The following is a 25,177-nucleotide window of genomic DNA, read 5'->3' as shown; positions in this document are numbered from 1 at the left end:
AATCATATAATATTATGTTGTGTTATATCACACGCACGCACGCACGCACGCACGCATGCTCAAACACACACACACACACACACACACACACACACACACACACACACACACACAAACAGTGGCATGCTTGTACTGTATTTGATAAGAAGATAGCCTGAAACCTATAACATTTGCTGTGGTATTATTTCTTATTCTCAACTTGGAACAATTAAGTGAACGTGAATGCCATTGTGCAGTGGTTCTCAATGTTTTAATTTCAAGAACCACATACAAATGATTCCATTCATATACACTCTCAGAGTTCAGACGTGTAAAGGGTCTATTTGGATAAATTAAGCTCCTCTGTACAAGCAGGATGTGAGAGTGAGAAGCTTGTTGTAATTGATCAAACGCTACAGCATGGATGGGTTTTAGTATAAATCAAGGATAACACCCTTTTAGATCTTCATGAGGTAGTACATTTAGTTTGTCACATTTGGCACACAACAAAGCAACATAGATTAAATGAAAAGCCCTGGCTGCTGCCTGCTAATCGATAAAGTTGCTAAAAAAAAGGGATGTTTCACTTTCAACAAAACTTTTGACTAAGTATCTTCTAATTAAGAAAAACATTTGTTTTGTTGTTGTTGTTGTTTTTACAATTGTCCCAGAAACTAGACATTTCATTAACATTATTTATGCATTTCCCTCCAGGGCATATGAGTCTGTTCTCTAATTATACAATGTTGCCCTCTGGTGGTGAATGCTGGAACTCATTGCTTTAAACTCAACTATTTTCTATGGCCTAATTTTAAAGAGACAAAACTAATCAATGAAAATATGAAATACATTCCTTTGTTATCTGCATTGGTTGGAGGTTCTAGGCTGACACTTCACACATAAAGACAGAAAAACACAATATAGAGGATCAAATGACTGATATCACTGATTAAAAGCTTATAGGCTAATAAATCATTGAAGACCTTGGTTTGGACATTTTGAATCATGCATCTCAGGCAACGCTTTTTGAGAACACTTCAATTAATCTCCCCCCAAGGATTTTGTGATACAGTACCATATTTAACCACCAGAGGTCGACAGAACGTAAAACATAAAGCAGAATCACAGAGAAGAATAAAGAAATGTATTATTCCTGTCAAATTGACTTATCTAAAGACACCAGAGTTTAACACTGGAGTTTAATTAACCGATAATATTATGATTAACTTGACTAAGGCTCAGATGGATGGATATTCCATTCAACCAAGTAACTTGACTTCTTAACAAACCTCCAACGATGAGCCAAATCTACCTCTATACCACTGCTATACTTTGTATAGTTTTTTCCATGGACAGTTTAGATTGTCATGAAAAATAATCATTTATCTTATGTTCTAAGGAAAGGCGAATCATTTATTGTCCAAGCTGGTTATCACTGACCAGCAGATGTGTTCTGTTGTGGGCTCAGTATTTTCTCTGATAATATTATGGATATTGTGCGTCAAGGGCAGCTGGGTGTGGTAGTTAAAGGATAACATTTATGTGAACTATTTTCTGGTGCAGGAAGGGTGACAGAAAAAAGAAATACAAACTTTCAATGAGCAGGTGGGCATTTTGAACCAAAAACAATACCCAAATAAATCAAGAAACACTGAAAAAGATATGACTCCTCTGTTCATCTGGTAAAAAAAAAACATATACTGAATAAATAGAAACAGATTATGGAAATAAAAAATAAAATAAATAATAGGCTACTTATTTATAGGTGACTAAGAAAGCAAAAAAATACACCATACTATGATTCTACAACTTTATTCTTACAATTCCCATGATTCTGTCATGAATAAGCTACTGTCATTCCACTAATAAGGTTTAATTCTGTACTCTTTGACTGACTCAGACGTTTAGGATGTAATTCCGTACTTTTTTGATACTATATGCCTATTCTACTTTTCACTCAGAACACCAAGGTGTTTATATTATGTATATATTAGTGCTGTCCGAGTTAACTAAATTAATCGCAATTAACTCACCGTTATGTTAATCGCGATTAATTATTTTAATCGCAATTAATCGCATATTTACAAACATTGGCTACAATATCGGCTATATTGGCTACAAGGTCCATCCCTGTTGATGTAACAAAAAATACAATGTATAATTAAAGCATAAAGGTGGACACAACAGTAATCATTTAAAAGATCCTTATACCCATCAGCACTAGTCTGTTTAGTGCAATACCGTTATGACTTATTCTGGTTTTTAAATGATTTCGAATAAAAGATTAACATACTTTCGCATAAATCCAGCAAATATTTCCACTCCCAAGTTAATAGGGCCACGAAAGACTTGAAAGATATCCCTCTAAGTTACATTGTGATCTGATAAAAGCTGATGACTTATTTGCGATTAATCGCGCGATTAACTACATAAATCATGCGATTAATCGCGATTAAAATATTTAATCGTTGGACACCACTAGTATATATATATATATATATATATAGAGAGAGAGAGAGAGAGAGAGAGAGAGAGAGATTTAAATATATATATATATATATATATATATATATATATATATATACATAATATAAACACCTTGGTGTTCTGAGTGAAAAGTAGAATAGGCCTATAGTATCAAAAAAGTACGGAATTACATCCTAAACGTCTGAGTCAGTCAAAAAAACATTATATATATATATATATTATATAGAGAGAGAGAGAGAGAGAGAGAGAGAGTTTTAAATACACACACGCGCTCGCGCGCGCGCACACACACACACACACACACACACACACACACACACACACACACACACACACACACACACACACACACACACACACACACACACACACATATTCATCCTTATGTGTAAAAATACTCTCATCGCTCCCCTCCAAAAGAACATTCCTGAGGTCATGGAGGTCAAGGTTCCAGCCTCTTTTGTCCTTGTTGCCAATTTGCTGCACGGCATTTTGTGAAGAGCAAAAAAGAGGAGTAAACCCGAGACCGTAGGAGCCACAGAAATCATTAATCACACACAGAGTCTCATTAGAAGTCAAGTCAAACAAGTGCAGCGACAGGCTGCGTGCAAAAGAGCTCCTTGTCACTTCAAGGCTCCACCGGAAAGACTCCGGGATACCTCTGCATGGGAAAAGCCACCTTATTGGAGCCAGGGGCGTCACAAGGGAAGTGGGACTGAGTTACTAGTGCCCAGTGCCCAGGGGGAGGGGCCCTAATTATTTTATATTTTAACTGTTGAAAAATAGCAGATATACAAGCTCACAACGTGGCACCGAGTGCCGCGCTGCGAGCTTGTAGATCTGCTATTTTTGAAAAGTTGTGAAAATGTGTGCAAATCTTTGAATATATGTATTTTTTAAGTGAACATTTGTAAATCAAATTTTGCTTCTGGGGGGTCCCTGGAACTAAATATTTTGAGATGGGGGTCCGTGGCCGAATACATATCATTTCGGGGGTCCTTCACATGAAAAGGTTTGATCACCACTGACATAGAAACATAGGTTTTTCAAAAACCCTTAGAAGGATTTGAAATATTCAAAGATTTTCAAGATTTTTCAAAAATAGCAGATCTACAAGCTCGCAGCGTGGCACTCAGTGCCGCGCTGTGAGCTTGTATATCTGCTATTTTTCAGTTAAAGCACAGGGGCCCCACAGTGAATCCTTGTACCCAGGGCCCAGAATTTGGTGTGACACCCCTGATTGGAGCACCTACTGAATACCAAGTACTCAAACTATATCAGTTCTTTGAGTCTGAGTGTAGATAACAGACACAATTGCTTTCCATATTATGTGAAAGACCCATCCATTACTTTCAACCTGGCATCCTTTTTTGGTCATTATACAGCAAAAGGTCAAACGTAGTCATTCGACAAGCTCACTCACAACACATCGCCATGGGACATGCTGTGAGCGTGCAGATCTGCTATTCTTTTGCCATACGATGAAGTATGTATAGTGGCTTAAGTGGTTAATTTCCTTGGTAACTATGTGTATTTGTCGCTTTCAATTATCCAACGGCCATTCCAGAGCTATAATAAACAACCTGTTGAACTGTAAATACCACAACGTCTATTTGCAGTAAATCAGAGTTATTTACTGCTCGGTCCACGCACCTTTGTTTCTGCAGAGGCGGCAGTGACGTGGTCAGGGAGTGCAGATAAAGGGTATTTCTCACCAACACTTTCCTGTTATTTTCCAGGGTCCTTTGTTTGGTTGCGAGGCCTCGGTTTGTCAGTTCTCAGGGGAATGAGGGGAACATACGAGCCAGAGCACTCATCAACACCCCTGCCCTCACACAGAGAACGCTGCTATTGTCCCCAGCCTGTCTGTCTGTCTGTCTGTCTGTCTGTCTGTCTGTCTGTCTGTCTGTCTCACTGTGTCACCTTGTCTTTGGGGTCTTGTACACAGCAGGGAGTGTTAATTCAAAGCTGCAATCCGGAATGAATTAATAAAACGTTATTTTAAACCATGTGAACCTCATAGTGGCCCTATTATGGCACAAACATTTGGCAAAAATAGCCAATCTGCAAGTAGCTCAGCTTGTAGATCAGCTTTCTGTGAAGAGATCTGGTGTATAGGTAACATGGGAGCGGACTAGCATAGAGCCCTGGGGGACCCTGGGCTCTATGCAAGTGGACTGGTTAACCAATCTGTATCAGAGTAGCAGTGGTTACCATAGTGTCACAGGGGCGGCACAGTGGCTCAGGGGTAGAGCTGCCGTCTTATAACACGGAGGGCTCCCGAAGGTCTCCCAGTGTCGAAGAGTCCTTCAGCAAGACTCTGAACCCGTAGTTGCTCCCGGTGAGCAGGTTGGTGCCTTGCATGGTTTCATCTGCCATTGTCGTGTGAATGGTTGAAGAATGTATGCACAATCTCTGTAAAGCGCCTTGGATAAAGGCGCTATATCAATGCACCATTTACCATTTACACATGGCTCAAGTAAGATTTTCCAGTATAGGCTATATAAAGGAATAATTAGACACTCTGTCGAGGTGTCAACTTGCGCCTTGTACACTCGTGGCCATGTATGGCTTACTTGAGCTCCAGCAGAGCGCGCCCTTTTACTTATATCAGGTCGCACTTGTTGATGGTGACGTCACCAAGAATGCTGGTCCCTCATTGGGTATTGATGGTGACGTCACCAAGAATGCTGGTCCCTGATTGGCATTGACGCTGCCTACAAAACCACCGAACGCAGTACTTGCACACTCTGCTGGCTCAAGTAATAATTAAGAAAGATCTCAGGATCCACATGGGACTGGAGTGGCTCCAATTGTGAGGATCTTGAACTCCATGTACGTAGCCAGCCTATGACATCAGTCATGTTGTCATCAGTCACCTAGTCGTGACTCGTCTATGACATATTATGATGTTTGACTCCAAATTTGGGCAACGTTTCCCGCCTGATCAGAGCCCCTTTGGCTTCCATCATACATTTTCAAAAAGTAGAAAACATGCAGAAACATGAAAAATAAATAAATAGTGGAAGTACTTTTGTAGCCTACTTGCAGTGTGCACAAGAAGTCTGGCACTGATCGGACAGACACACAGACAAGACAGACCCTCTTCTAATCTACAGTACATGACTAGACTCTTGCAGAACCATGCCATATTGTCCTTTAAAAGAAGAAGAAAATCTGTCAAATCTGATCTTTCCAGTAAGCATGAGAGTTGAGGAAATTGAAGTATCAAAATGATTTGTTTAAAAAAAAAAATCAACTGGCAGATTTTATTAGGCCTTCCTTCCTCAGGCTCACTTGACCATGGAAATGAATGAGATGTGTGGAACAAAAATGAGCACTCTCTCTATAAAAAGGTCTGTAATATATATTTGTACTTCCTCGCTTCCTGCTTTTTTACAGGAAATTGCTTCTTTATTGAATAGATTATTTCACACGCTTTATAAGTCACGTTGAACAAGAGGAAGTTTGAGTAGAGAGATGAAACATTTCTTGTTGTTACTGCTGAATAGGGGACACGTTCAAGTGACGTGTACGTTGACAAAAGTCTTGTCTTTTGGTGTGTCACTTGGCTTTTAAATTCCTGTCTTGGCAGACACAACAACAACAGGAAGAATGGCCATTTTCACAGGTGTCAGGAAGCACAGGAAATAAACATGTTGGATACTGGAAAACATTTGTGTACTGGCAAGAGTCAGAGGTGATGCTAATAACAGCTATTTTTAACTCCCACTATGGTATTTTGCAGTTTGGATTGTTATTTTTGGTAACTGCAAAGGAAGCAGCACCTGATTTTACCCTTAAATCATGTATGCAAAAATGTTTTCCCACAAGTTGAAAATTATCTTTTGAGATGAATTAAGAATCTAAATATAAATGCAAAGAGAAATGATTTGAAGCTTTTCTTGTGTGCTTTCAGAGCGGCTACACTTGAAACTGTGGGAAATGCATTCAGGTCCAGCTCCCCATTATCTGTATGTTCACCAAGGTCCCCCAGAGCTACTTCCATCCACGCTATATTCTCTCTACACCATATCTCTATGCCAAAAATAACAGATCTACATGGTCAAAATATTATTTCTTTACAGTGGCCAGTGGCTCTGAGTCTGTTCCATTATCTTTGAAAAATGCACCTGTCCAGCCTATTTCTAAAAACTAACCATGCAGGAACCTTCCATTTAGAATAATTAAACACATTATGTAATCTACTACAATGTTCATATAATCCGTTTATTATTGGTGAACAACCAGCTAGATAATTCCATGAACAATGTGTTCTATTTGTTCAACGCAATGTGTTTTTATGTTTAACTGTACATTCATTGCTTTACTTGGAATTTTAAAAGTTCTTATATTCTGGCGGATGCTTTATTACATTCCTTCACAATGCAGTGTTTGACCTTACATGTCCATGCCAGACTATTTGTAGATGTTAGAGACACTCCTAAATTGGTTTAGAACAGTGGTTCTCAACCTTTTCAAGCCACGACCACCAAAATAATCATATTTTAACTGACAAGCTAAGAGTTGAGGCATTACATTTTGTATACTGTAACACGGTTCTATTGTGAAAATAGCACATCTACATCTGCATATAGATCGGCTATTTTCACCATTTCTGCCTCTAATTTGACAATTTGACCAATGTTTAATTTGTCATTTTAGAGGTATTAAAAAGTCCTTAAATTGTCACTTTAGAAATGTGCAGAAACCCTCTATACTTAAACTTTATGTTGGTTTGTTTACTGTTGAGTGAGAAAACAATATTGCACATTAAGTTAATCATCTGGGGACCCCACAAAATAATGTTGAGAACCACTGGTTTAGAATGTACTATCTTGTAAGCCTGATTGATACAGTAGTTAGTCGAATGACGGAGTCACACCGAACAAAGCAGATCTACATGTACAATAGATTGGCTGTTTGGCGCTCAACATTTTACATGACAAAGCATACGTTCAACATTAGATAGGCTATACTTTTCCAGGACCTATACAGTATGTAATTTCTGTTTTTCAATCCAGAACTTTATGTTCAAATCATGCATAGCACAAACTCAACCAATATTATATTTAATATGAGGCTATATGCTGCGATGATGCTGCATTCTTTCTCACCATGGACTTAAACCAAGGCTGCCTAAAAGGTCCACATGACATGCCCCTAAAAATATATATATAATTAAAATATAAAGAAAGATATGTATAAACAATTTAACAAACCATTCTTGTTTGGCATCTGTCACTTGAATTAAGGTGACTTGATTGATTGACATCAAGAAGGCCCTGTCAGCTCCCTTCATGGCTTCTAAAGTAGGCAAACCCTCACAATGCAATGCTTTGTTTTCAAGAGCATTAAAGAACCTTAAAATGTTCCACTTCTATACAGAATGGAATGAAGATGTTTTTGCCCACTATTTCCCAATAAGTGAGTTTGTCTTATACTGTAAGTTAACAGCAAATGTTTAGAAACTCCTTTTCAAAACCGGGAAACCCATGTCTTATGTTTATTCAGAACATGTCACTTACAGTCACATGAAACTACTTTTAGCTATTTCCTCATGCACATTCCCAACCATTTTATAAACTTCTGCAATAGATTTCTAGAGAGCAGCTCAGAGCTGCATTTATCAGCAGGGATGCACATCACTGGCAGGATACTGTAGAGCCAAGCGAACAGATTTGCTTAATAGCTAAATAAATTACACATCTGATAGAAAGCATGGTTTGTGAACATTGTTTTCAGTAGAACATATAAATATGTCTGACTATACTGTCAGTTTCCCACTTTCTAAAAGGATTTTTATTGTGGTTTTTGGACAGGTCAGCCCTGAGTGATGGCCCTAATGCAATATACTGTAGGGTTTAACCCCAGAGCTACTTCCATCCACGCTATATTCTCTCTACACCGTATCTCTATGCCAAAAATAACAGATCTACATAGTCAAAATATTATTTCTTTCATAAACAGTACAGTGGCCAGTGGCTCTGAGTCTGTTCCATTATCTTTGAAAAATGCACCTGTCCAGCCTATTTCTAAAAAGGTTATAACCATGCAGGAACCTTCCATTTAGAATAATTAAACATATTATGTAATCTACTAATGTTCATATAATCCATTTATTATTGGTGAACAAAAAGCTTCCCTGAACAATGTGTTATATTTGTTCAACGCAATGTGTTTTCTATGTTTAACTGTACATTCATTGCTTTAATTGGAATTGTAAAAGTTCTTATTCTGGCGGATGCTTGATTACATTCCTTCACAATGCAGTGTTTGACCTTACATGTCCATGCCAGACTATTTGTAGATGTTAGAGACACTCCTAAATTGGTTTAGAACAGTGGTTCTCAACATTATTTTGTGGGGTCCCCAGATGATTAACTTAATGTGCAATATTATTTTCTCACTCAACAGTAAACAAAACAACATAACGTTTAAGTGTATAGAGGGTTTCTGCACATTTCTAAAGTGACAATTTAAGGACTTTTAATACTCTAAAATAACAAATTAAACATTGGTCAAATTATCAAATTAGAGGCAGAAATTGTGAAAATAGCCGATACATGCTAATTTAGATGTGCTATTTTCACAATAGAACCGTGTTACAGTATACAAAATGTAATGCCTCAACTCTTAGTGCTTGTCAGGGATCCCAGTTAAAATATGATTATTTTGGTGGTCGTGGCCTGAAAAGGTTGAGAACCACTGGTTTAGAAGGTACAATCTTGTAAGCCTGACTGATACAGTACTTAGTCGTATGACCGAACAAAGCAGATCTACATGTACAATAGATTGGCTGTTTGGCGCTCAACATTTTACATGACAAAGCATACGTTCAGCATTAGATATGGCTATACTTTGTTGCGAGGTTTACATACTGTAAACAGTAAACAGTATGAAAATTAGCTCATGGATCCATTCCAGGACCTATATACAGTATGTCATTTCTGTGTTTCAATCCAGAACTTATTATGTTCAAATCATGCATAGCACAAACTCAACCAATATTATATTTAATATGAGGCTATATGCTGCGATGATGCTGCATTCTCACCATGGACTTAAACCAAGGCTGCCTAAAAGGTCCACATCATGACATGCCCCTAAAATATATATAATTAAAATATAAAGAAAAATATGTATAAACAATTTAACAAACCACTCTTTTTTGGCATCTGTCACTTGAATTAAGGTGACTTGATTGATTGACATCAAGAAGGCCCTGTCAGCTCCCTTCATGGCTTCTAAAGTAGGCAAACCCTCATGAAACTATTTGCTATTTCCTCATGCACATTCCCAACCATTTTATAAACTTCTGCAATAGATTTCTAGAGAGCAGCTCAGAGCTGCATTTATCAGCAGGGATGCACAACACTGGCAGGATACTGTAGAGCCAAGCGAACAGATTTGCTAAATAGCTAAATAAATTACACATCTGATAGAAAGCATGGTTTGTGAACATTGTTTTCAGTAGAACATATAAATATGTCTGACTATACTGTCAGTTTCCCACTTCATACTGTCAGTTTCCCACTTTCTAAAAGTATTTTTATTGTGGTTTTTGGACAGGTCGGCCCTGAGTGATGGCCCTAAGAAGTAAGAAGGCAATATACGGTAGGTTTAACCACTCAAACCATATTGAAAGACTGAGTCCCCCAGGGGCAGTGGTGGAAAATTTACTCACATTTCTTACTTGAGTAAAAAAAATAAAAGTATCAATACTGAAATATAGTAATATAAGTCCGGAAAATGTACAGTACTTGAGTAAAAGTATAAAGTGTTGGCATTAATATGTACTTATACCAAAAGTAAAAGTACAAAATGTTTGAAAATAGCAGATCTATGAGCTTATAGATCGGCTATATTTCGAATAGCCAAGGGCTAAAGTGGTTTATGTATGTGTTATAATAATATTGTAATTTACCACCAGTGTTTAGTTTTTTCCCCTTCAGATTTTGCCTCCACTGATTAGGCTACATAACATGTATACACTGCAATATTAGTTATATTTTAGCCTTGATAAAGCATTGTTTCATATAGATTTTAAGTACCGGTAACCACGGTTTAACCATGATGGATTTTGTCAGTGAAACCATACGGTAGCCTATGTGAAATGGCAGTATCCTTAAAGTCCTTATGTTCATAATTTAGAACCATCCAATCGATCATTTCTATAAACACCTATTTAACAGCTTTCAATTACATATAGGGATTTGTATTGTATTTTATTACTTGTTTAATTAGTAGTTAATGTGTACTTACTTATCTCAACATGAGCTTGAACATTGTTAGTAAAGTTAATAGGAAAATACAGTACATTGTATATGCAGTAATTGTGAAGTTACAGTAGTCAAAGTTTTTCTTTCCATAACTTTGGTTTAATTATAGGAGCTTCCAGTACATTGGTTGGTGTACAAAGAAAGGCATATGACCTTTTCCATGTCAGCAATTATAGAACCTTATATAATTCAGTACAGTACTTTTTTGCTTAGTTTCAATGGTTTGCGTGGAGGAAAAAAAATGAGAAAACATTTGTATCGCCTTGGTTAACGCTTATGAACATTCTATTTTCTGATCTACCATAACTGTTTTCCAAACACAAAGGCACAATGTATGACAATGAATCTAATTTACTCTACAAAGTATAATTCTAAGCTCATATGCAGTTTTTCTTACAGCCTTCTTATTTGATCAGAACACAGGGATAAATATTAAAAAAAAATCTCAAAGAAACAAAATAAACTTTGAAAAAGCAGTACAAAAGTGTGTTTGTTCTTTTAACATATTAAAATATACTTCAATCATTTATAAGTTAATACTATGCTACATTTACACTGAACAGATTCAGTGGTGAAAGTGCTTGTCAGCGAGGGTTGAGCCATTTTGGAGCAGCCGGCGTGTCTGTGTTCAGCTCTGTATTCTGACTTTCTCCTGAGCCCAGCTCGCCTCCTCCTGAAAAGGCAAATGAATAGGCTTTTATAAATGCATCACATTTACACCAAGTTATCTCACTCACTCTCTCTCTCACACACACACACACACACACACACACACACACACACACACACACACACACACACACACACACACACAGTATAGGCCTATAGTCCATTCATATCCAAGATGAAAAGTATTTTGACTTTGTTAAGAGCACATAATAATGTAGGCTATTGAAAAAGTTATTATGGGACCTCAAATTAGGCCTGTATGGAGTAATCATGTACCCAACGCTTATTTTAGAACGTAGGGCATATCCCCACAACTTAACTTGGACAGTATAGGCTATATGTATTATTACCTTCATGGGATTGAGTCTTGAGCTTGCTTGCAATTTTGGAGAAGAATTTGAAGGTGAGACAAGCCCCATTCTCCCTGTCACAGATGCCTCCTTTGCAGTTGCATGTCTTGCGACACTCGACCCCATAGGTTCCATACATGCAATCTGTGGAAAAACACACCAGAGATGTATGAGCTGCACGAGACGACCTCCAGAGGGATTCCAAGTCCTCCTATCAGAGTTGATCAAAACGGCAAGAGCTGATATGTTTTGGAGTATAGCAGCCCATTGGAATAGCCAGCCTACTGTTCAAAAAACATCACCAAAATAGGCTTTAATCAACAAATGCACTTGAACAACTGTACAGACAGTATGCTACTGCAGACAGGAGCTGACTGCCAAGTGCAATTCCTATTTTGGTTGCCCATAGGCTATTCCTAAAATAAACCAAGATAAAAAAAGAAAATAATAATAATAATCCAAGCCAACTGTAAATATGTGACAAAGGCCTAACATACATGCAGGCTAATGTCTTATTCAACGGGGTTTGGGTAGCCTAATTGACCTAGGCTACACAAAGCGCTTATCATTGCCTACATAACCTTGCGTGGAAAGCGAGATAGACGTCCATTTGTATTGATCACGAACAAAAAACAAATCAAGTATTTTATCAGGCATGGCATCATCATGCCTATACAGCACATTAAGCAAACACGTTGATTCATCTTGCTGTGCAGCAGGTGCGCCAGTCAGTCAGTCAGTCAGTCAGTCAGCCAGCGCGAATAACATAGCCTACCTTTGCAAATCCCATATTCATCTCCATAATCATCCTCGTCCTTGTAGAACTCGCAGAACAAGCCCGGTCCACACTTCACCCCGTGCATCCCCGACACGGTGCGGTAGCAGTGCTCCCCCCTGGCCGCCGCACAGACCTGGCAACAGCCGCAGTCATCCAGGACGGTCCGTCTGCAGCGCTGCGTGCCACCGCACAGCTCCGCGTTACATCGCTCCGGGCAGTTCACTGCGTACTTGACGTTCGTGCCCCAAGCTTTGACAACATCTTGGACTAATATCGTAGACAGCACTGCGAGCAGAAGGAAGGACATCGTGGGATGCGGCGCGGCGGGGGGGTGTCGATTTGTTTCTTCTGTGTTTTTGGCTGGACCGATCTAGGCAAGGACAGAGGAGTGACCACCTCTGGCGTCTTGAGTGGAGTGACCTATGGCTCCTCGGGTTGCGGAGTTATCAGCATTGGACAACTTTGTTTTGCACATGGTTTTGCCCTCGGCAATTTCCTCAATCCGGTGTTGTCATCCTTTTACCACTGCCCCCTTTTTAGAAATCCGGTGTGGAAGTGGGATTAACACACTGAACCGCCGTCCAGGAATTGAAATTCATGTGACCTGATGTCAGGTTAGTTATCTTAGATTGTGTTTTCGCCCGTGTCTGTGTCTGTCTGCCTGTCTGCCTGTCTGTGCTGATCTCACCAACTAATATCAGCACCAAATTTGTACGGAAAGCAGCAGCCAACTAGCCTATAGGTCATGGAAGCCACTCCCTGCATATTCAAATCTGCCAAAAACATGCTATACATTTTCGGAACCGTCACATCTTGTCCATGTCTGTAGACTGTATGGGTAAGGGTAACGCTTGTCTTTTTGTCACGCTCTGACATCACTGTGATGCCAGGGGAACTAAATCCCTTTATGCCCATATATGGAGACATGGAGATCCCTGTGATGCCAGCGGACCCAAATCCCTTTATGCCCATAAATGGAGATCCCTATGTGGAGCTGACTACCATCACCTGGATCTCCATAGGCCTATATGTAAATGTCCATATATGGGTATTCCACAGAATCCCTTTAATGCCCATAAATTGAGATCCCTGATGTCATCAATATTAATATGGTCCGATATACATCACTGGCCAGATGGACAAGTTAGCTTTCCTCTAGTTCTGGGTGCCTGACGCAGTGCCCTGCCAGCATCATCCTTCTCTCTCTCTCTGACCTTGTCCGTGACCCATGGTAGGTCCCCATTTCTGATGTGGTCCGTCCAAGTGACACCTAGTGCCATTCGTAGCATTCTTGTGTAGACTCCATGGGCTCTTTCCTGTTGTGCTATGAGGGTCCATGTCTCATACAGCTGTATGTTAAATGTATTATGAAGCTCGAACACTTTGAGCAATCACAGGCATGTACAACCATTATTCCATTATCGCAGTTAGTATGAAAACGTCCAGCTCATGTCTGTGAGTGGGTGAGTCTGAGTCACGCACAGTACCTTACTCGACCACCAGCAGCAACACAACACTCGACCCTTGAGTCACACAAGAGTCAGCACATGAGACTGACAAAGTATGTCCATCTATGGGCATTCCAAGATATAGGCTTAAAATGTATGACATCAGGGATCTCCATATATAGGCATAAAAGGGACAAGACTGACACAGAGATCTCCACATATGGCCATTAATGTATTAGTGAATTCATTTTCCCCATTGACTTGAAAGGGGAACAATTAAATTGGTAATACAGAATTCATTTTCAAGTGTGACATTTGCATAGAATGAGTGAAACAGCCTGGCTCTCGCGAGGTCACTGCGTGGTGTGAAATAGGCTCTCTATTTCCCTCCCTCTTGTTCCTCTTTCTCCTTCGTCCCCTCTCACTCAGTATTGTGACATCAGGCTTGTCCATTATGGGCATTATCCGAGCACTACCGCGACGTAACTGTTGCCCAAAAATGTCAGTCTGTGTTGATATCGGGGATCTTATATGGTCATACTTGTTACATTGGCAAACTTGTATTTGAGATTGCTTGACAAGGAGTACATGAGGTGAAGTCATTGGTGTGTAGAGAGAGGAGGGGAGAGCATGGGCGAGAGCAGCATTGGGTAGAGCAGCAGTTTGCAGTATTTTCTTGAGCAAAGAAGCCACATATATGTACAATTTGAAATTGAGAAATGTCTGACCGGTCGACTTCAAACTAGGTATGCATACCGCAGAGGACCTGACGGAGTGCTGCGTAGAGTGGAGAAGTCGGTCGGATCAGCGGTTGTCCAGAAACGCCATGCGGCAATGCCCTGAAGTAAGCACTGTATCTCAATATGACGTCATATTGATTAGACGTTTGGCTGGGACCCAAACTAGTAAAAACAGCAAGCTCACAACGTGTCACGTTGTGTTCCTGTTGTTAATTGAGGAGGTCATGTGTCATTCACTACAGTTCCTAAATAAGGCTTCCTCCTTTCCAAATATGGACATCTCATCAAGAGTGTATAAAAGGAACGGGTAAACGTCTAAAGAACCAGATAGCCGGTGTTCATAAAGCACCTTGGTTATATACATAGAGACAAATAGCGTCAATGACAAAACAAACTGTATAAGTATCCTGCCTCACATCCTGCCTCACCTAAAACAAATTCTATCATTCACATGTCCGTTTCAGCATAGATGTTCAGAATCGGGCCAACTGAGAGGGATCTAGAACTTGATGTGGACCACCGTACACGTAGGCACAGCCACCAGTCATTATACCTGACAGATTATGAGGTCAGTTACTCTACCAGCTGCAGGCAACTGCAACAACAAGAAGTAAAGCGCATTAGACGCATCAGAGACAGAAGGAAACTAGAGATGACCAATGGCAACCATTGTTCTCCGCATGATTACCATTGTTGCCACAGTGACAGCCACCGTCAGCCACCTGATGCCTCTCGTTGGCGGCCTAATCTGAGAACCCGCCACAACGATCACCGCTACCAAACCGATAACCTCAGACACCACCATGATGATCACCACTATCATCAAGATGACAGACATCACTCACATGACTGTAGAGGCTACACCGAGGGTTGCTTCCTTTCTACCAGGTTCCGCGCCTTCACTCCAATTCATGAGCAGGCCAGAGAGCACATCATCTCCACCATGAGAGTGGAAAACCACCAATTGCGACAACAAGTGCAACATAGCATTAGAGACACGATCAGGAGAATAAGGACCTATATAGCACATTTGGATAACCGCTACCCAGATGATCTCCGTCGGTATCCATATGGTGATATACAGGTATGTGATATCTGTGTATCGAATCTGAGATCGGACCCCGATATTGGCGCCGACTCCGTAGTGGTGGATGAAGTTAATAGATCGTTCTCAGTTGACCTAGAGGGCGAGGGGTCAGACCCTGCCATTGTTGACCCGACCCACAGCCACTCTGGTATGGGGGTGGATGAACGTTCTCAGACCAGAGGTGCAGAGAGTTATGTGGACAATAGTCACGGAGGTGACCAGAAAAGTGGAACCAGGGCGACTCCGGGAACGATCAGCTGCCCTGTGTGTATGGATGCCTACGCAGAGATTGTAAGCAGTGGTCGGCTAGTGGTTTCTACTCACTGCGGCCATGTGTTCTGCAGTCGGTGTATCAGAGATTTGCTGCATCAATCCTACCACAGCTGTCCTACCTGCCGCAAGAGACTGACGCCTCAAGAATACCACCCTATTTATGTCTGAACGTGACACTGTGTGTGTGTGTGTGTGTGCGCGCGCGCGTGCGTGCGTGCATCACAAAAGTCTGTTTGCAAGCTCCCATCCAAAAAACAAGCTAAAGGCAACATGCTCACGCTATAGGTGCCTTCAAAGAAATATAGGCACCACCCTTTTCCATTAAACCTTATGAGAAATGACCAAAAGGTGGCTGCGTACAGTGCACAGGGGCTGATTTCTTTCCCTTTTCTGGTCGAACGGAGCACCTTTTGGGAAATGGACCACTTTTCATCAGCTGTCCAATCACAATCTTATACAAAGGCAGGGCTGCTCATCCAAGCGTATGGACTGCGCCCCCTGTTGTCAGCCACGGAGGCACGCACACTAGGGATGGGACGATAATCGCTATTATCGTTTATCGTGATAAAAAACACTCCCGATAATCGTTTTGTGGATTTACGTTTATCGTGCACTGGGATCAATTCATTCTCTTATTTGCCGAGCTGCATATCCAGTACCATTTAAACCCTCTATAATTGGTAAAATGGACCTGGACATAACTTTTTTTTCACTCTCTACCAAATCTCTCTGCCAAAAAATAGCCAATCTACAAGCTCACTCCTCAGCGACGTGTTGTGAGCTTGTCGATCTGCAATTCTTTGGCAAATGTTGATATTTTGATTATCGTGATAATATCGTAAATCGCAATTTCTTTGGTCACAATAATCGTGACATGACATCTTCATATTGTCCCATCCCTAAAGCGTGCCCCTGCCTCCTCTTCTGCCTAATGAAACAATATAAAAGTTAGAAACCATTACTACCTAAATGTAATTAATTGTGGGCTCGCTGAAAGCGAGAACACTATGTTATCTTCACTACCTACCTACAGTATATATTAAGTTCTCCTCAGAAATTACGTAATTTATCAGTCAAGTTCCCCTAAAAAATGACGTAACCTATTCTCCTCGACAGTACAAAGACAGTACAGTCAAGGTGCAACCAAAGGGTAGATCTTTATGCCCATACATGGTGTTACATGCGAGCCCACACAGTTTCGTAGGAACAGTATTTCTAGTTACAAACTGTTCTTAAGGGGGGGAGGGCTTAACAAATCCTCAAGCTCGCACATCTCCTCCATTGAACTCAATAGACTTTTGGTGTTTTGGGTTTACAAAAAGGTTATAGGAAAAGGTCCATTGAACTCTTGCAGAACTTTGTGGTATTCTAAGCAATAATATAAACAGTAGGCTAAGACAGAATTCATTTCCCTTAGGAATTAACTGGGAAACTGTATTTTCAAAAATCTCAAAAAGAATTCAACGAGAAAAACAGAAGCACACATGCTGTAACTGTGTGAAGCTGAACAAGTTGAAGTCGAACAAAATCTGTATTCTAAAAATGTGGAAGAAATAGGGTGCCAAAAAGGTGTCTTGCTAAAGCAAGCCCACATTAACTCATAAATAGGCCTAGCTCACTTCACACTGTGTGGGATTATTTTTACCTCTCCCAACTGCCTATTCAATTCTACCTTTCTCAATCTCTGTTAACCTTAGTCTTCATGTACGCATACCACAAAACAGTAGGTGTTTTAAATTTAAACACAACTCCACTGACCGCAAGGTTCCCAGTTCGATCTCGGGCTCCCCAGATTTAGTGTCGCGTTCATGAGCTACCGGCCATTTCTGTTATCTGTGAGGTGTTTCTTCAGTCCAACCTAGAGCCAAGGCAGTGATCTTCTGACTCTGGGGAGAGCTGTCTTAACAGCCTGCAGCAGCAGAGAGCGCTAAGAGACAGGAAAGTCCACCTCAATGCCACTCAGCTATTTATATTATTCTCTGTTCAAACATACATTGCAGTGACTTGCAGTAGCCTGCCTATGGTAACATAAACGGTAACTTTGGATACTGGAAATGAAGTTTAATCTTCATGCAATTCACCATTTGTTATTTCCCTAAATGATTCATGGACCTCCTAATCAAAGCAGATATAGCCTACTATGCCTTTGGGCAAAATCCATAGTTATCATACAATATAGTACTATAAGCCATCCACGCAGACTTCAGCCTGGTACTTGAACTGCGGAGGGTCCATGGAGTGTCCTTGTGTGCTGTAGAACAAGTCTCTCAGAGATCTTCATGACAAGTGAATCAATCAATCAATCAAACTTAATAGTGACATCCCAGTTAGAAGTAAAGTGAGTGAAATTCTCGTTTGTGCAAGCTCACGCTATTGCAGTTATAGAGAAAGTAACGTAAAAAAAAAAGGAACACATGAAGTGCATGAAAGTAGCTGCTGGTTTCAAATCAGTATCAAGTGGATTAAAAGTCACAGCTAAATATAAATGAAAAGTCACACCCAGTGTGAAGGGAGCGGTGCCTTTCATGAGTTTCATGAATTTCATTATTATTTCCCACGCTTCATAGCTTGCCTTGGCCAATGCCAGGCTTTGCGGGACGGACATATTATAAACAGACGGACATACACACAAAGCGAGATGTAGTAGCGGTTAACACCTCTCAAAATCAACCGATCAAGTATAAAACGCATTTTGATTAAAAGCCATGGTGACCTAGCCTAGTAAACTGACTCCTCCCATCTTCAGTTCGAATCTGAAGGCAGGAAGAGAGACTGGTTTACGAGGCTAATGGTGACCAGCGCTTAGCACTTGTTTCGCAGACTGATTGTTGCTAGATAAAAAGTGCTCAGGTGTCTGATGTTATATGGCTCCTGCAGTACGTCCAGAGGCGTCAATTGGGTATGGCAAGGTATGGCAGCTGCCATATATTGGATAGAACATTTTCCCAAATAAACAAAACTATGTCACATCAAGGCGTTTATTAGGCTAAAATGATTCCCTTGAGCGTGGGGAATTATTTTGGGTTAAAACTGTTCCTGGTTTGGTAGACTACATGACTTAGGCTGTTTCCGCTCCCGACTGGATGAAAAAGCCCGAAATTGGAAGCGTTCCCAGGCTAGGATACGATAATCTACCTGCGTGTGGTCGTGGAAACACGCTACCACGTTTTCAATGGATGAAATGGTTTGTAGAGGGCTACGCTTTCTTTAAAAGAAACAAAGACAAATCTGAACGGCATCAAAAATGCCCTCTTTTTCTTCTTGCACAGCTCCGGGTATACAGTAGGCAACCTGGACTGGCGGAGATACGCTCCACGGAGCGCACCTTTCTAGTTGATAAATGAGGCCCCATCCCATGACCTGCATTTAGGATAGCGGCTAACAGTATAGCCTACTGGCACTTAGTTGGCAGTGTGCCATCCAAATAAAGCTGATCTGATGAGGCTCAGAACATCAGAAACCCTAGCCCTGATATGGCCATATTTCACTGCAACTTGTTTTCCAATATAATGTTCTATTTTATTATATCATGGGGTCTAATAGAACCATATGGATCTTAGGCTTCATGACCACCGGTAATTATGGTATGCCATATGGCCACTAGTGGTATGTGGACCACTGGTTGAGAAACAGTGTTAGTGGGTCCCAAAACCTTTCAAGACCCAAAAGAGAAATCAGATGTTTTCCAGGGACCCAAACTAGTGAAAACAGCAGATCAACAAGCTCAAAACGTGTCGCTTTGTGCTGCCTTGTGAGCTTGTAGATCGGCTTTTTTAACTACTTCCTAAGCATCTGTTTTCTAATTTATGGAATTTCTTTATTCCTGAAATTCTTTAAAAAAACATCATTGAGTTTGTTTTTAATTCTTGCAAAAGTGTGAATATATTTTGTAGATGTTGTGAAATAACAATTAAAAACAATGTAGTTAAATAAATATTAAGTAATTAAATAATTAAGCAATTAAATAATTCAATACATACATACATAATACTGCACATAGGCCTATACAGTACATACATACACATACATACATATACATAAAGGAATATTTACTCATGATGATGACCCATAAAAATGAGTGTTCGCGACCCCTCACGTGGGTCCCGACCCACTGTTTGGGAACCAGTGTTGTACACTACACTACACTACTCCTTGGGACAATGACAGTCCATCAGTAAGGTAGGCGGTGGCTCCAGTCTGTCAGATGTTTATTGAAGACGCCTGGCTGGGTGCTGTCTGTGTGTGTTTGTTTACCTTAGAGAAGTTGATGTCGCTGCGAGGTGACAACTAAACGCAGATCGCCTTGATCACTATGGTATACTGTGGTTAACGGCCAGGTTAATGCAACGTTAGCATTAGCGGACGGGATTAGCTGCATTGCAGCTAGCTTTAGCCTGTGTATATGCTTGCAGACAGACACCGGTGTCTGTACATTAGGGCTATGTATTATGTCGGTGTAACATGGATATGATGAGACAATTGTGTCGTTGTCGAATGCAGGCGTTTCATCGCTTTTGGGTCACAGCCGGTGGCAAATGGAAAGGTGAATTTACCGTTATGCGTTATGTACTGTCATATCAGCTGTCACTATACGATATAGCAAAGTTAACACAGCACAGCAGAGCGGTGCCAGTGCCAATATGCTGTAAAAATAGCTCCCAACCAGCCAGGCTAGGCAGCTATGTTAGGCAACTCACATTATTAGCCAGAATGTTTAAATATACTGTATGTATATTTTATACGGCATGTCATCACAGTTAATATTTCCCCAGGGATAAACGTACTGTAGAGGTGGGTAATGCAATGTTATGGCTTTGATTTTATATATATATATATATATATATATATATATAAAAAATGAAAATCTAATTGGTATAATGATAATGCCACATTAGGGAGCCTTTTAGTATTGACTTTCACATTTGATGTGAATAAAACGCATGACTGGGGTGTGTATTTGCTGTACCTGCAGCCTAATGGAGAGAGAGAGAGACAGACACACCTTTGGAATTAACCATTAAAAAGAATGATTTTAGGCTTTGATGACCATTAATGACTTCAAGGTTGTTGGTGACATCTTTCTTCAGAATATCTTGGTCTGCCATAAAACAGATTCTCATCTTCTCATCGTCTTCAGATCTATACTGCTGCCTGCATTCCGATTTGGCCATTGGATGTTTAAATCAGGGGGTCTTGGTAGGGGTTCTTGGGGGTCCCCAGCAATATAGTGTCAAAATCTGTTTAACCACTTTGACCTGCCTTGGCTGTTTGAAAGTGGCCGAGCTTGTAGTTATGCTATTTTCAAAACATCTAGAAGGAATTTGACACATTTTGAATATTTTTGAAAACATTCAACAACACAATTCTGAATGCGAGTCCCGTCCCTGGCACAAAATATTTCTGGTGGGGTCTGTGGCCAAATTAGACTTGTTAATTAATTTGGGGGTCCTTGACATGAAATAGTTTGAGAACCAATGGTTTAAATTATGGTTGCAAATTGGGGACTATGCTGTGTAAAGCCTGGGGAGTATAGGGCTGTCATGATATGACATTTTACATGATGATTAATTGTCACTCAAATAATTGGCGATTAACGATTTAATTGTGTTTTTGTCGTTGATATTACATTTCTGTTTGGCTTTTAGGCTTTGAAGTTGTACATGGTAGATATGAGACATAACCTAAATATACAAAGAAATTACTGACATATTTGACAACGTACTACTTAAAAAATAACTTTGATCTCGCGGCGCGTTGTGAGCTTGTAGATCGGCTATTTCCACTATTTCGGAAGTTTTTCAACATTCACGATTATGACGATTATGACAAAATAATTGCGATAATGTCAAATAATCACGATTAGACGATTATGTAATAATTGTGACAGCCCTACTGGGGAGAGCTTGTGATTGGTTGCGCGGAGGTGCCGAAAGTCAGGGGGACGGAGATACACCTAAAGTTGTAACCTAACCTTAAAGTTGTACCATGTAACTTTTTTTATTAAACAAATCTTAAAATTGTCCTAACTCTTAAATCGCTAAAGTTTTAGAACACCCACTTCGTTATTTTCAGCTTCTGAAGCCTTCTCTTTATATGTTTTCTATGATCCTGACCGGGGTCCGGTTTTCGCGCAAAAATTACGTCATCATACACTACCGGCCAATCACAGCGAGGGTTATACACTGCCGGCCAATCACAGCGCATCTTGAAGTGGGGTCGCTAGCTATCACAATAGGGCGGCCATATTTGTAGGCGCCCGTGTGTCTCTATCTATACTCGGGTGAAACATTCCGTTTCTCCGGAATGCCTGAACGCACAGGAACCAGGGACCCCTCTAAAGATAGATCTCGGCGAGGTGGAGGCAGACGCGGGGGTGACGCGGGGGTGTGAGGCCCGGTCCGCGGCGAAAAACGGCCGAAAGACGCGGACGCTACTGACCACTAGTTGAGCAACTTACACAGTATAGCTTTAACCATAACCCTAACCTCAGTAAAAGTAACGCTGGTGAATGTTAACCTGGTGAAATGTTAACCTGATGACGCTGGTGAATGTTAACCTGGTGAAATGTTAACCTGACGACGCTCGTGAATGGTAACTTGGTGAATGTTAACTTGGTGAATGTTAACTTGGTGAATGTTAAAACTCGTCAGACCAACGGTGCTTAACCAAGGTGCTTTTTTGATATAGACGTGTTGTTGACAGTTCAGGTCCTAAATGCTCAAGTTCGATCATATTCCACACTGGAGGCGTCATGGTCCCTTCTTGCACCCACACTACTGGTGGTCGTTATAATGAGGGAGTTGACTCAACTGTCAAGGCCTTTGCTGTATCATTCACTGCTTCTTGTTATTTCTGTCAGGAGTGGAAACCATATAGCCGGCAGGCCATAGGCGAGGCGAGGCAAGAGAGATGAAGAGCTGTGACTGCACAATATCGTAATGAAAGAGGCAGTCAGTAGGTCATATAATGAGACCGTGTGCTTGTGCATGTTCCACACTGATGGAAGGAAGGTATGAATGCCATTGAGGAATGAGAATGTAGTTTGGCTTGGCCAAGGTGCTATCTTTCTGTCTGACTGTCAATCTATCCATCTACTGTGTGTGTGTGTGTGTGCGTGCGTGCGTGCGTGCGACGTGCGTGCGTGCGCGCGTGCGAAACTTTGCTGATTGTTAGTCATAAAAGCAGGATGGGAATGAGGAGCATACATGCTGGGACCCTTGCTGTTTTTTTTTTGCACTGCATTTGGATCGGGTCGTGTGTCAAAGGGACACCACATGTGCACAGCAGCTGAGAGACAACGATGACAGCTTTCTCTCTGAAACAGAACATGTGTAGATAAGATCACAGGTTGGGGTGGGGGGGGGGGGGGGGGTTGGCACGACAGGCATCAAGTTGCCTTACTATTACTACTAGTCCAGGACAGGCCCTCTGTCGCTGACCGACCCCACCATGGAAATGTACACGCACATATATTGATGAGTCAGCTAGGCCTCCTGTCACAATTATTACATAATCGTCTAATCGCAATTATTGACAAAATCGCAATTATTTCACATAATCGCAATTATTTTGTCATAATCGTTCGTCATAATCGTAATCTAATATATTTTCAAACATTTTCAAAGGGACAGTGGAAATAGCAGATCTACAAGCTCACAACGCATCGTGATGTGACATGTGTGCTTGTAGATCACCACTATGTTATGTTATTTTTATAAATTAGAATACATTTAAAAAAATGTTATAAAGTTGTCAAATATGACATTTCTTTGTATATTTAGGTTATGTGTCATATCTGCCATGTGCAACTTCAAAGCCTAATATTTAATTATTAATCGCAATTATTTGAGTGACAAAATCACCATGTAAAATGTCATAATCGTGACAGCCCTAGAGTCAGCCCTTCCCAGTGATCCCATACAGTATCATTTAACTCCTAAATTCTTTGGAGTGAATTTACCGCTATTGTACTGTATACGTCTGGGCTGGAGGGATATGAGTCTGTCTTCATTTCATAGCTAATGGGTTGTGTAGCAACATAATCGAAGAAGGCAAGAATGTGCATGCAGTCATAATCCTATCCACAGGAATTCCTCATCAACACAGCTAAACAGATAGGCTACATCGCTTGGGGGATTATTTGGTTTGATGTTTAGAATGTCAATAAAGACAGAAGAAAAGCACAATTCATGCAGGAGAATATCAATTCTTCATTCTGATTTGAAAATACCTGAATATCAGCATGTATTGTACAGTATGTATTGTATTCAGTTAGTGCACACATATTATTCTAAAACACGTGGCAATATTTTGGTAAGAAGTCATTTTTGGCTGCCTAAGAAGTTTTGAATTATTATTGCTTCCCAAAAAAATCCATATGAGACTATATATAACTGCTGTTTAGTCATGCTAGATTTGTCATGCCATATCATGTCATGAGCTTCATTCTGGAGGCCCAGTTGACCCAGTTTATCATCTGCATAATGTTCCTGTCGGGAAGAAGCCTATCTATATTTCATATTTGTATCTATTTGTGGGTTCTATACCCATTTAGACCCGAAACGCATTATTACGCATTATTACTTGATCCATTATTTTATGGTTTAACTATTAAAAGAATTTCAGATCTACAAGCTCACAGCGCTGCATCAAGTGCTGCGCTGTGAGCTTGTAGATCACCACTATGTTATGCTATTTTTAAAAAATCGTGAACATTTGTGCAGGTCTTATAGAATATTTTTTACCGATTCTATAAATGTCCTTCTTCTAAATCAGTGGTTCTGAAACCTTTTCAATCATTTCAAGGACCCCAAAATTACATGTATTTGGCCGCAGACGCCCATCTCAAAATATGTTGTTCCAGTGACCCCTAGAAGCAGAGATTTCAGTTACAGTACAAAGTTTTGTTTTGAAAATGATATATTCAAAGATTTGCACACATTTTCACGATCTTTCAAAATGTGAGCTTATCTGCTATTTTTCAATAGTTAAATCATAAAATAATTACAGACCTTGCGATTAAATAATAACTACTTGGATCCATTGGAAGTTATTTCTTCCATTACCCAAAAAGTCACGGTTTTG

General features: G+C 40.3%; 1 protein-coding gene across 1 annotated transcript; it reads right to left on the bottom strand.

Annotated features, from left to right (window-relative positions):
- Positions 1-11,314: 11,314 nt before the first annotated feature.
- Positions 11,315-12,852, bottom strand: esm1 (endothelial cell-specific molecule 1; the record flags this gene model as incomplete). The annotated part of the gene is made up of 3 exons (XM_080742631.1): positions 11,315-11,421; positions 11,768-11,911; positions 12,543-12,852. 3 exons carry the CDS (start codon positions 12,850-12,852, stop codon positions 11,333-11,335), a joined length of 543 nt encoding a protein of 180 aa, XP_080598757.1. The 3' UTR covers positions 11,315-11,332.
- Positions 12,853-25,177: the final 12,325 nt, after the last annotated feature.

The sequence above is a fragment of the Nannobrachium achirus genome, assembly GCF_963921795.1.
Source record: "Nannobrachium achirus genome assembly, chromosome: 15".
NCBI lineage: Eukaryota > Metazoa > Chordata > Actinopteri > Myctophiformes > Myctophidae > Nannobrachium > Nannobrachium achirus.
Note: the sequence above shows the minus strand (reverse complement) of the source record. Positions and strands in the feature narration are given on the sequence as shown.